This window comes from Lonchura striata, chromosome 1, assembly GCF_046129695.1.
Source record: "Lonchura striata isolate bLonStr1 chromosome 1, bLonStr1.mat, whole genome shotgun sequence".
Classification (NCBI taxonomy): domain Eukaryota; kingdom Metazoa; phylum Chordata; class Aves; order Passeriformes; family Estrildidae; genus Lonchura; species Lonchura striata.
The window spans coordinates 71290834-71304691 of record NC_134603.1 but is presented as its reverse complement, the minus strand read 5'-3'; the positions used below and the strand labels follow the sequence as shown (position 1 = coordinate 71304691).

Here is a 13858-nt window from a genome sequence, read left to right as displayed (position 1 = left end):
CACTGTATTCACATTTTGTCTCTTAAAAGCTTCAGATGTACTTATACATTCTCTGTTAGAGTTCATTCTTCTGACTGAAAACTGTTTATAATTAAGTTACCAGGAAACTGTAGCTTTTATCTTTGGAGAGGAAGAACAAGATGAGTTTTGTAATTGGAGCCAGATAAAGTAAGTCCAATAAAAGACTGAAAGCAGCCCAGTCAACTATACTAAAAGGAGGGGGAATATTTTCTAGGGTAGCTAGGAGTGAGGGGATTCATTTGCTTGACTTGGGAATTCATCTGCTTTTATGTCAATTTGTGTAGTTTTATGATTCAGTGCCAAGAAACTACATTAGTTTTTCAGTGCTTGGATTGAAAGGAAGATTTTGCTGCTTTCACTGAGAGAGCAACACAGATCGATAATCCTGCAAGAAAAGTAAGGCATCAACTGGAATGGAAGCTCCCATGTCAATATCTGTTATGCATCAGTAGCTCACAGTTACTGTAATACAGCCTCATTTGAGGTGCTCATGTGCATCCTTCTGTCATTGTTTCCAATTCTAAGTTTTCCTCAGAAGACCCTGTTTTTTCTCACTTAGATTTTCTGCTCCGTGAATCATGTTGGACCAAATCAAATAATCTCTGGGGGTGATGGTTGTACACTGAAACACAGCTGATTATCTTGTTCTGTACTTTCTTGCTATGCAATAAAGACATTGTTGATTTTAGTGGCTAGCACAGCAAATTCAGAGATCTTCAATCCCATCAGTCAGGCAAAAAGGACATGCCTATATGCTGAGGTAGTCTTCACTTGGTGTTCACTGTAACTTTCAGTGTAGGATCTTGATGTGAAAAGCTCTGAATCTTCATCACAGGAGAAAACTTGTTCATAATCTTACTTTTCAGAAAGTCTGTAATCACAGGAACAATGATATACAGTGTGGGAGGGGAAAACGGAGATGATGTGTCAGGTGGATTGGGTGAGATGCCATATTACCATGATATGATTTCAGCTTCTGGGATCACAGATTTCACCAATAAAATACATTTATGTTGTTGACCTGAGTTCCCCATTTGTTCTGGCTCAGCCACATTCATGTATTTACTGTTGGATCCTGCCTTCTACCTAGGCCTTGACAGGCCTGGAAGCAATCCACATCAGCCGGGTACATAAATCAGCAGCTACTCAGCATCATTCTCATCAGTTGCCTTACATTAGAAAATTACAGAGAAATCGGGGAACTTTAATTTCTGAATTATCATTTTCTTGATGCACTCAAGACTCAGTATTCTGGGGGGATGAAGTTAGTTAGGGGTTAGTTCAGTTAGAAGTATTAATTATTCAGTATGTGTTAAATTAAGCTACAGAAGTATGCTTAGAGAAGATAAATGAAGGGGAAAAGGTAAATTAATGTGAAGCACAAAGATTTTGAACAGGCACAAATCCAAAAAGTTAAATGGACAGCACAGCAATACTGCCAACACGGAAGCCCTATTTCTGACTGGAGCTAGTTGTTGTGGAGCCAGCTTTGAGTCTCTCTGAACATACTGTTTGTTCAGCTGCTAGACAACATGCTTCAGGATTTGACTCCCTGAATGTTGTCTGTTTTAAAATTTTTTATTGGCAGAAGTGACAGTTACCAAATATTAGAGGTATCTGCACAATTCCTTGAAGTTTTTCCTATTTTGGAAAATTTTAGTGTGCGCGGTCATGTTGTCTTCATTGATGGAGGAAGGAAGCATCTGGAGGTACTTACTGAACTTAGTCTCTTTTAAGATTTACAATAGTAATCTATTCAGCTCTTGAACATCTGTGGATAAGACTATTGGTTCCATTTTCTTTTACTTCAGAATTTCCTTTTGTTTCTAGGAAAAGAAATTGATGTTCTGTTTATCAATGCTATTTCTGTCTTCCTGGTGCTCCTATGACAGCATAAAATGCAGCTGGCCCAAAGGCAATGAGAGGTTTTAGACTACAGCTGTATCGATGCAGAAATTCTGCTCATCTTCATGATGAGATGCCACTCAAGTACCAGGCCACTGTAGTGGTATGACCTGAGCACTCACCTTAGTTCAACAGTGGCTGGGCTGCTTACAAGGAATTTATCAAGTGACAATGCAGGGAGAGACAGACCCTGTGTGATCCTCTTGCCAGCCCTATCAATACTTTGCACCTACATCACTGTTCTCAAAGGGAACATGATCGCCCCAAGGAGCTAAGGAGGGCTGCAAACCAGCTCTCTCCCCATCCAACAGCCCTGCTGGCTGCAGGATAGTAAGCCTGCAAATGTAAAATAGAGAACCAAGCTCTCCTTCCCGTGATGTCATATTTTGGCCATCTTTTTTACCATGTAAAGGAAAATATAATGCCTGAAGTTACTCACATGAATATATATGCACAAACAGATGAAGAAAATGGAAAGACTGCTTACCAGTAATTTATTCTCGGTGTCCTTTTCTGCTGCATCCCATCCTTTTCTCTCTGAATCCATGTTCCAGTGTTTCTGTGCTTAAGAGAAACAATTTGAGGTGATAGAGCACACACTGAGGGTTATGTCTAAAGCAGGCATCTCTCTCACTGATTTCTTCTCCTGACCAAGGCAGTCAGCAAGACCCTGAGCTTCAGCCAGTTGCTCAGGTCAGTGAAGGGCAACATGTTCCTGGGATGTTTCAAAAATTTCCCTTGTAGTGTTTCATAAGAAGAATAGAGTGCTTTAGCAGTCTGCTTTGGACATTATTAAGTGATAAAAAAAAAATGATTCTTTCATTAAGCTGGCATGCTGTCTGTTTCAGTGTCTTTAAGCTCTTGGTGTAACAATGTTTAAATCATATCTGGAGTTGATAGAGTGTGCTTCTAATTGGAAGTCTTTACTGTAGAGTAGATCTGAAAAGTGCAGCAGGGGCAGGATTTGTCATAGTTTGCTCTAGAGGACAGACGTAAGTGTAATAGTTATATGCGCAGTCCACAGTTGCAGTGTGTTCCAGATTGGCAATGAAAAGCCTTCACTGTTTAAACTTAGAAACCTTTTCTGTAGTCCAACATTTACAGTTAGTAGAGGTATTTCTCCTTTCAATACACTTCTTTAAATCACTAAATGTTATCTGATATCTCAGTGTAAAAGTTGGCCTTAGTATATAATGTCTGTTTGCTTTCCTCAGCCAATGAAAGGGCAAAACATTAAAAAAAAAAAGAAAAAAAAAGAAAAAAAAAAAAAGGAAATCCCTGTCTATTTTAGCACACAAAGAGACACTACAATATTTGGTTTCATGATTTGTCAAATGCCTTTCCTTAAAATTTCATGGATCTCCAACTATCTTAAAATGATTGCAGCTGGTTTCTTTACCCTAGACATGCAATGGTAGATGCTATTGGAACATATTAAATAAAAACAGTGTTCTATATGTCACAACATTTCCTCAATGGGCAGACGATAGATGATTAAAATTTAATCCTGGATCAGATGTAGCAATAAAATATAAAATAAAATAAAATTAAATGAAATTAAATGAAATAAAATAAAATCTGATCTTCTCCAAATTAGAAGCCTTTCCATTTAGGGAGATGAGTGCTTGGATTGTTCTGCTTTACTGGTAGACATAATATTACCATTTTTTCTCTCGCTGTCCTAAACATTTCGTTATTAGGTGCTCTTACTAAAGTTTTTCTTCTGAGATCACTTTCTTAAAAACACTAATAAAAAGATTATTAATCCAGAGCAGATACTTTTAGCCTTCACAAGTAATAGGAAGAGTAAAATTCTTACAAAGGTAGTTTGCTTAGTGGGGTTTAATACAGCTCTGAATTGATGCCTATTATTGTTTGTTAGCAGATTTCTATTATAACTTTTGCTACTAGTAGAATGTGTAGAGAGAATTTATGATATAAGAATAAAAATTAATTCTTTCAATTTTGTTTTTAAGGATTAATGGAAATGGCTATAATAATTCAGTGTTATCCTTTCATTTTTCTGGGTTTTAATGAAAAGGTTTTAATTACCTAGTGCAGGCTTTTCTTTATTATGTAATATTTCATGTAACTCAAAACCAGTGTGTGCTTGAATGTGCAATGTACTCTTTCAGATAAGAGTCCTGACTGAAAATATGAAAGGCATATTCTGTCAGTTTTGCTTATTTTGCAAGAAGATAAATAATTAAATTTCTTTGGCTGTGCCACCTGTAAGATGGGTTATTTTCTTTTGTGTATATCATTACTTTTGCCAGTATCCTAAACAGGAGAGAAAATACCTTCTGGTTTTGAAACCCGTCCTTAGGCTTCTTCACTGGAGCAGCTAACAGAGGAAAGATTTGAGCAGTTAAGCTGTGTTTTTCCTTTCAAATTCATACATCTCCTCCCTGATGGCAGTGACAGTAGGAGAGCAGTGAGTTGGTGTGAGGCGGATGTGCCTCCCCTGACTTCCTTTTTCCAGTGACAAAGTTATTACAAAACACCTTCGTAGCATTTTTTTACCTATTTGAAAAGGTAGATAAAAAGCATTCCCCATGGAGTTAGGATATTTTTACTTCTTACCTATCCTAGGTAAAACAGCAAGGTCCAGCTACCATTTATTAAAAACACGAGGAGCCTACTGAGGACTGAGCTTGTTCTTTTTTATCTCATCTGGCCTGCTTATGTCAGGTGCCAATCAGAGAGGCTGAATGAGGAAGGAGGACACTTCTGCAAGCAGATCATCTGTTCCCAACTGTGGAGAGGCACAACAGGAGTGTGAGCCTCATTAATGCACAAAACTATGATACACAATGACCATGAGAGAATGAAAGAACTTAGGACTGGAATGCATCTCAGTCAGGGGAAGGTGGAGAATTTCAAATTTCAGGGAACATGAACACATGAAAACCAGCATTTATCAAAGAAAGGAGGGGACTGAAAGGTTACCTGAATATGAGGAATAATGTCTTTACTGTGCACTGGAACATACTACCCAGAGAGGTTGTGGAGTTTCATCCACTGGGGATATTAATGAACAACCTGGACACAATCCTGACCAATATACCTCAGGATGACCCAATTTGAGCAGGGAGGTTGGGGAGATGACCCTTCTAACCTGGCTCATTCTGTGATTCTGTGGCAGAAATATTTGAGGCAGAGATGGAATTTTAACAGCAGACAATACCAAGCCTTAAGGTGAAGGAGGAGGAGGATGATAATGATACTGGTTTCCTTTCTGTTATGAAAAAAGAAAAAAAGAAAAAAAAGAAAAAGAGGATCAGGTTGTAATGGGTTAATGCTGTCTATATTCCAGGCACTCACCAGCAAAGCCTCTCTGTCACTCCCCTCCACAGCTGGATAGGAGAGAGAAAATATAATAAAGGGTTAATGAGTTAAGGATGGGGAGAAATAACTCACCAAAAATCATCATGGGCTAAACATGGGTTCTAGTTAGAGATATGAATTGACTTTATTGCTAACAAACTCAGAGCATTTCAGGATAATGAAAAGTAAAATAAAACCTTCAAACTCTTCACCTTCCCCCCATACCTCCTTCTTTCCGAGCTCTTCCTCCTACCCCAGCAGTGCAGGGATACAGGGAATGGGAGTTATGGCTAGTTCATCACCCGTGGCCTCTCCCTCTGCTAAGGAAGAGGGGTCGATTCCCTGCTGCCCTGTGGGGTTCCTGCCACGGGAGACAGTGCTCCATGAACTTCTCCAGTGTGAGTCCACCCCACAAGCAACAGTCCTCCTCAAACTGCTGCAGTGTGGGTCACTCTTCCACAGGGTGTGGTCCTTCAAGGATAGGCTGCTCCATTGTGGGCTCTACTTTCCATGGGCCTTCCATGGGGTCACAGCCTCCTCCCAGGTATCCACCCATGCCAGCATGGGGCTCTTCCACAGGCTGCAGGTGGATTTCTGCTTCCCCGTGGAACTCCATGGGCTGCAGGGGCACAGCTGCTTCACCACAGTCTTCACCTCCAGCTGCAGGGGAATCTCAGCTCTGGCACCTGGAGCACCTCCTGCCCCTCCTTCTCCACTGACCTTGGTGTCTGCAGGGCTGCTTCTCTCACATGCTTTGACTCTTCTCTTCTGTGGCCACAACTACAGCTGTGTAATAACTGTTCTTCCTTAAATCTGTTATCACAGAGGTGTTACCACCATTTCTAATTGACCCAGGCTTGGCCAGCAGCAGGTCCATATGTTGGAGCTGCCAGAGATTGGCAGAGCTGGACATGGGGAAAGCTCCTGGTAGCTTCTCATAGAAACCACCCCTGTAGGCCCCCCCCCCACACCACCAAAGCTTGGCCATGCAAACCAAATGGACAAGTCTGCAGGAAAAGTCATTTACTTGTCTCCCTCCCTGCAAAAGTAGAACAGAGAAAAGAAAAATAATGGCAGCGAAAATGTTTGGAGAGAAATGAGTAAGCCATTATAATTGTGTTTTCTTTCAGTACCGTAACAGCTGGCAAAATCTCCTTAAAGAACAGTATATTCCTGTGTGTGTGGAATTCTGGATTCAATTCTAAGTAACCATCCAAACTTCTGTATCTTTTGCCTGATCCCCATTTTCCAAATTTCCAGAGGTTTTGAATGAATTAATGAAATCCCTATGTAGTTTTCACCCTTACCCCACTGCCCTTGCATACACGGCTTTGTGAGGTGTCTATCCAGTGAATATAGGTGACAAAATCCACTGAATTCCAGGTGTGACTTTGATGGGCTTCAGTAAGTATTAGGTTAGAGTACAGTGCTGTGATTAAGTTTGTCATTGGCAAATTTGCATCAGCAAAATTATATAATAAATTGCAAAGTATTATGCCATGTAAGAACACTTTACCTTGAAAATGAAGGAGATTTGTTTAAAATAAACAACAGGAAATAATACAAGAAATTTTGTAATACCATATTTGAAAACAATTTTTCAGAAAAGAAAGAATTGCATTTTAGAATTTATTGGAGTACATCAGTAAAAAAGTAATGAGTGAGTATCCATTTTTATGATTATGCTGAATTGTATTATAAAATCTATCAGCAATATAAGAGAAGATTGGAAAAAATATCTGGGACACACAGTTTTAGTGTATTTTGCTCTCCTTGCTCTCCCATACCTATACAATTTTCAATTTAGCAAAAGGAAAAGAATGTAAAAGAGATCATGGAGAGCTAAGGCATTGCAAAGGAAATAGTTGAAACAGATTGGTAGCCAGCTACTCTGTGGCAAGTTGGGATTTTTAGCATGCATCATAGGTAACTGTGAAACACAGAGGAAAAATAGCTATTAATAAACCATTTCCAGCAGTTTCATACAGGACTTAACATTTTACAGTTCATCTCCTGAGGATGGATATAGCTGTGATGACCACAAGTTATATATTACTTTTGAGACATGTAATGCTGTAGGAAAATTTTACTTTGTGATTAAAATTTATCCCTAAACCTTCATGAGCAGTGATGCCTTGATCAGCCTAATGCAAGGTCTGTACTTATTTTCCAACAGATGCAAAGGGCCACAACTAAATTAATATATTTAATAAATATACAGAGATGGCAGAATGCAACTGCAACTGGACTTTTTTTTATTATGTTAACAAGATGAAAGGAAATAATAAAGACTGGCACATGCAAAGCTTAAATTATCTCCATTATTTTAAATGTCCCTCTTGAAGAGTATTTCTAGCTGAAATGTGAAGTTTATTCAAAAAACCTCAAATGCATTTTTCCAGAATTTAATGCTATTAAGCATTTGGCTGAATGCAATTATTTGGAAGAAATGGGTGAGATCAGCAGTGTGATGTGATTAATTTGTGTAGTGAGGTCAGTGAACAAGTTCCAGAGAGATGTCATTCAACATTAGAGCAGTATCTAGACTCCAAAGATCTTTAATATATTATGTATTCTTATATCTTTGTGTGTGTGTCTTATTTTTTGTGCATATATGCATATATAATCTGGTCTGCATCTAAATCAGAAAAAAATAATATTTTAACTTTATTTTAATATTTCTGGGGTTAATTTCATATTTGATTTGGTCTTTGAATGTCTTGCACTTCAGATGTGAGTGGTCACATCTCACATTCCACAGGCAGTGGAAATCATAACTCTTACTTGCTTACAGTAGGCTTTGGACCTTTAAATCCTTAAGGTTAATTGCTCTTACCTCCTTAAAGAAATTTAGATAATTTCCTGTCATTTGATTCACTCTGGAAGCAGTAGCATCCACTAGCTATGTAAATTAAGCCATGTTAGATTGCTTCAGAAGAAGTGATGTGGATTAAAGAGCACAATCATACTTGCTTGCTCCTAAGTTAAGATAGCAAGAAGAGGCCAAGACTACCTCAGGTGCTCTGAGGGAGATCTTTCATGCTCCTGTTTCCCATTTTTATCCACAGAAAAATTCCTGTACAGTTCATCTCATCCTTTTACCCCTCAGAGTACATCCACACCACTAAATAAAAAATGCCCAGGAAATAAGCTTATGCATGACACCTTTGGCAAGTGGAAAGGGAGAATAATCTAAAGGAAATCGTGGTGTCTTCCTGTTAAGTGTTTTCACACTAAGTAAGAACAGAGACTGTGCTCCCCAGAAAATGTTGGGTTATCTCCAACCTTCAGAAAAGCAATCATATTATTTCTGGTTGAGGCACTATCTTGGCTTCATATGGTTGAGTAGTCTTTTTTGCAGTAACTTAGAAGAGTCTGGGGAAACATCCTTCTTGGGCAGTCCTCACACTGCTTTATGAAGGAAAGTGTAGAAATTCACAGGATTTGTGCTTAGTAAGCCCACTTCAGAAGTAGCAGTGTGTTAGCCCAGGGGCAGTACTAACCAGCCACCCAGTGCTTTCAGTGCTTGGGTTTGTGCTCTGTGTAGCACTGCTCCGTGATGTACACTGGGGATAAGTTTTGGGTCACATCGACAGTCATTTTCTTGCTTTCCTGATTATACTGGCTCCATTTAATTTGGGAAAGTCTAGTCAGCCTGACATGTCCATAAATTGAGTATATAAAGAACCCTACAGAGGTCATATATAATACTTGAGACATTATTACAGGTTGACATTCTCACACTAGCTGTATCGTGCCACATACCAGAATCCTTGCACTTGTTATGTTGATCTGATAAATCAGAAATGAGATGTGTTTGCCCTTCCAGGATCTATTTGCAAAGTCAGCATGAAACAAGAGATTCACTTCATTTGCTGCATTAAAATCTTACATGGTAAAGCTTCCATGTCAACAAATAGCAGTTCACAGCACAATAGCTGGACACATAAGAATTGATTTTTCCTAGCTGAGAAGCTACTTTTTCCTCCGAAGTTTTGAGGTGACCCTGTTCATTTTTCCCAAAGAGAGAATGAAATAAAGTCTGACATGATAATCCTTCCATATCCACTGAATTCCCTAAGGTAACTCTGAGATTATTACATTTCATACAAATGAAAGCAGATTTCACAAGTTTTAATAGCAGGTCAAAATTTCATCAGTTCATAATCAATAAAGTATAGGTGTTTGCAGATGTATATATTGTTTCTCAGTTTTGAAACAATGAAATATGAGTACAAATTATTTTTATATATGTATTATGATTATCAGTGCAACTTTAAAATGCTTTCTTTTGAAAAGTTGACATTTCAAGAACTCCAAATACATTCTGAATGCATTTCATATTATTTTTACTCCTATATTTAGTGAAGTTTGTTTTATTTTTTCAATTCATCAATTCGTATGTTGAGTGCTTCCAAGAGTGTTTTTTTTTTAACTCTGCAGTGAGATTCTGTGGTGCCAGCGTAGAGACCTTTTTATATCAGTGGGCCTCCAGTGAGAACTCTCTTCAGGCCTGATGGCAAGGCAGGGCTTCCTTTTTTTAATGTTTGTACAAAATATTTTTTTTGTAGGTGGATCAAATTGATTCTGAGTATTTGCACAGTAGGTTTTTGAAGCTTTTGAACCAAAATCTCTATTGTAATGAAAGTTTGTCACAGATGTAAAATGAAGATTTAAGGTTCTAATAGTGTTAAAATTACCAATGGTTTAGTTCTTTATATATTGTCAGTGTAATTTTATTTCTTATGATATGAGTCTTGTCCAAGTATATTGCCTTTTTTATTCTTTTTTTTTAAAGTCAAATACGCTGTTAGTATGCAACTTATGAAGGTTCGGGGCACCACCATGTTCTTAAAATTGTTGGGTTGTGATCTGCCAGCAAAATACCTGTGCAGCTCTGAATGTGGAAAAAATGTAGTGTGTTCCAGACTGCTGTCAAGGAAGCACTTCATAAAATAGAGGGTGAAAGTTACAGGGAGGAGTGAGAGCACTATTGGATCTGCTCAGCTTCATACATCTGAGGCAGCTCATAATCACTACTGCCAAAAACCTGCCCTGGGAACTCTCAGCACAGCAGATAGAGATGGAAGCAGCACAAGAGGCCACATTAGCTGGGATCTGGTCTGTCTTTGAAAAAGAGTTTTCTGACAGTTTGGACTGCTGTGAGGCAGTGCCAGCTTGCTTGCTTTTCTAGTGCCCCCTCCAAAGTTATGATAGGTTTGAGATACTCCTGCAGAATTCTTACATTGAATTGCAGCAACCTTTTTCCATACATTAGTGCTGTCAAAAAATGTTCATCTATTAATTTTATTGGAAGTTCTTCCTCAAAACAGATGTTTTTAAAACAGTCTTTAAATTTGCTTTCCCACTTCAGAATAAAATTTGGAAATGAGAAACAAAAAGTTTTCTTTTTTTCAGAGGTATCGATGTTCTAAAATGGTTCCTTGCACAAGTGGGGCTCTTCTTCACAAGTCTGTGTATTGAATTTATATTTCCTTTAAGAACTTGTCAAGTTGTCAGCCTCTTCTAAGGTCATGGACTTTCCTCAGTTCTAGTAGTCCTTACAGGAAATGGACCACATGTTTCTCTTTGGTATCCACTGTTCCTTTTCTTCCTTTCCTTTCAAGAAGTATTGCCATCTGTTGCTTTCCAGATTATTTCTTACATATTCTCTAATTTCTCCTTCATAACCATCAGGTTTTTGATAGTTTTTTTGATGATTTTTTTTATTAGTTTTAAATAATTTTTTTAATAAGAAAAAAATAAATCTGTAATGCTCTAAAAGTATTCAGCAAGATAGGGCTGAAATGCAGTTATCCTACCATCAAATATTCTTGTGTAGTTCTCTTTTAATTACTGCCTCTGAGCACATTTTTACTCACCGTCAATTACCACCTGTTATCCTGCTCATCTGAAGTAATGGAATGGTAGCAAAGCAGAAACAGAGTTAAAAGATAAAGCAATTACATTGTAAGAATTCACTGTGCCCTTATGTGAAGAATGAAAACTCCCTGACACTTTTGATGGTGGAATACAGTGAGCTAGGCCAAGTTTGCCCAGCACAGTCTTGTTTTATAAACACCTAGAGCAAAACCTGTCAGGCCACGTGTCTTGGTTTGACCCCAGATGGCAGCTCAGCTGGCTTTTGTGCTAGTGGGGTGGTGTGAGAAGGAAAAGGCCTTGGCTCTGTGTAAATGCTGCTCAACAATAACAAAAACATCCCTGAATTACCAGCACTGTTTCCAGCATAAATGCAAAACACAGTGCCACTCTAGCTACTATGAAAAAAATTAACTCTACCCAGCCAAGCCCAGTGTATCATGGTCATGTTCTCATAATCCCAGCTGGACATGAGCTGGCCTATTCAGATCTTATGGTGCCATATCCCTAAAGAATATTAAAAAGTGTGTTTATCTAAATACGATGCTTGAAGATAAATCCAACTTCCATGTTAGTATGAGTGCATATATCACAAGAAGGCAATAAATGATCTTTCCTTCTGTTATTTTCAGAACCAAATTTTGTGTCATCTTATGATATTGGGAACTTTACCTACTTCTTCTTCCGGGAAAATGCAGTGGAACATGACTGTGGGAAAACAGTTTTCTCTCGTGCTGCTCGGGTGTGTAAAAATGATATTGGTGGCAAGTTTGTGCTGGCAGACACCTGGACTACCTTCATGAAAGCTCGTCTGAACTGCTCTCGCCCTGGAGAAATTCCATTTTATTATAATGAACTTCAGAGTACTTTCTTCCTGCCAGAACTGGACTTGATCTATGGGATTTTTACCACTAATGTGTAAGTAGACTGAATAATATATTTTATTTTCTTGCTGTTTCTGATGGCAAAACGTAGAACTTCTGAGCTACTCTCTTCTGCATATACCAAGTAAACATCATAAATTCAAACTATTGTTTTGCCCAATCCACTGTTTTCTGTGAAAAAGTATAATTTCCAAATGTTTCCCACATTAATTGTTGAAAACACAAGAGAAGAAATTAATTCTCAATATTTCCTTACTACAGGAAGCCAGTTGTGTTTAAGACTATTCTGTCATATTCTTTACTTATTATTAGAAAGTAATTAGTTTTTATTTTTACTATTTTAATACATAAACACATGATGTATTTTTGAAATAAATTATTTATAATTGTAATATGACATGATCATGAGTTTGACATGATGGAATTTGACTATGTCATAGAGAACTCATCTTACCCAAAACAGCACAAGAGGTGCTCTTTGCTCTTTTAATATAGTCTAAACATATCCTTATGCAAGTTTGAAGGTCAAGCCAAGAATGTAACCTAATTTTAAGTGAACCTGTTTTATCAGTAAGGTAAAAGGAAAGAAAAAAATAAAAGTGCACTTTGGTCTTAAAAATTCAAGTTTGTTAAATAATAAAAAGTTGAATAGACATAGAAAAAAAGAGACATTTATCTCAGAATTGTCCTTTCTAAATTTAAACATTATGACTTTTGTTCAAATGCTGCTCAGCAAGAGCAGCCTCTGTGTTTTGGCTGTGCAGCCCAATATTCAGTCCACAGAATAATTTCTTATTTTGAGTTCCAAATCTCCGACCTTCTTATACTGTCTTTCTGTGTAAATCAGTTTTGTCTAGAATTTTAAAAGGTCTTTAGGCACCTAAAGCATAGGTAAGGCACCCCTGAACACAGGGATACCTACCTTGTATAAATATCCATTAACCAGGTGGAAGCATTCACAAGTTAATGCCAAAAAATTGTAATCCCTATGCCTTCTAGACAGTGAGGATGAATTTGAGCTCATTTAGGCATCTTCCAGACTGAAGCTTGCCCCTGGGTTGGCAGCTCAGGCTGTGAACAAGACTAGTGATGACATGCTTGCACCAGGCTGTGGCAGTTCCTAATTATGACATTGGATGATGAGCTCAGTCTGTTTCTGCAATGGAGTAATGTATGGAATCTATACACTGTTTATGTAAAGAGAGCAGAGACTTTGAGATTACTGGGGATAAGAAAACTTGCTGTTGTTTCAATCAGTACTTTTAATCTTCTTGTTCTGTTTTCCTAGTTAGGTCATCTACTAAAAGACAGGTATTTGTCAGGTGGCATCCAGATACACTCTTCAACCAGATCTTTCTTGAGAAGTCAAAGTAGCCTAGATGTGTTCCTGCCATGAAAAGCCTGAGCAGAGAAATTCTGCTCTAGAAAATCCATGGTGCTTTGGCCATGGAAGGGCAATGATGTTCCTGATGCTTCCTGCCTCTCCTGAAAATGGATTTGCTATTGTTAAGGCTACCTTTGCCACATGAAAGTAGACAGTATTTTAAACCTTGCCTCTCCTTTCATCTTCCCCCGTGGGCCAATGTTCTGACCGTCTAAGAGAGATGAACTGTTCAGAGAGGAACCAATTAATTATAACTCTCTTAGGGAAGAGTTTTTCTGTTACTCTATTTAAATGCCTGCCATCAAATGTTTGGACATTTTTGAAATATTTTAGAGCTAGGATTACTTCCCCATGCTGACTACCTGTTCAAAGATAGTTTGTGGAACTCATATGATCCACCTTTCTGGCTTTCAAGTGACAGTAGAGAAACACAAGTGTTTCCTATGACAGGGAGCAA

General features: G+C 38.1%; 1 protein-coding gene across 8 annotated transcripts in view; it reads left to right on the top strand.

The window, feature by feature from the left end:
- Window positions 1-13858, top strand: part of SEMA5A (semaphorin 5A) — a 315656-nt gene that overhangs the window by 177791 nt on the left and 124007 nt on the right. For all 8 annotated transcript variants that reach the window (XM_021546911.2, XM_021546907.2, XM_021546909.2 and 5 more), the window contains one exon: window positions 11766-12051. In XM_021546911.2, the coding sequence (XP_021402586.1) occupies window positions 11766-12051 (286 nt within the window). The remainder of the gene's footprint in view (window positions 1-11765; window positions 12052-13858) is intronic.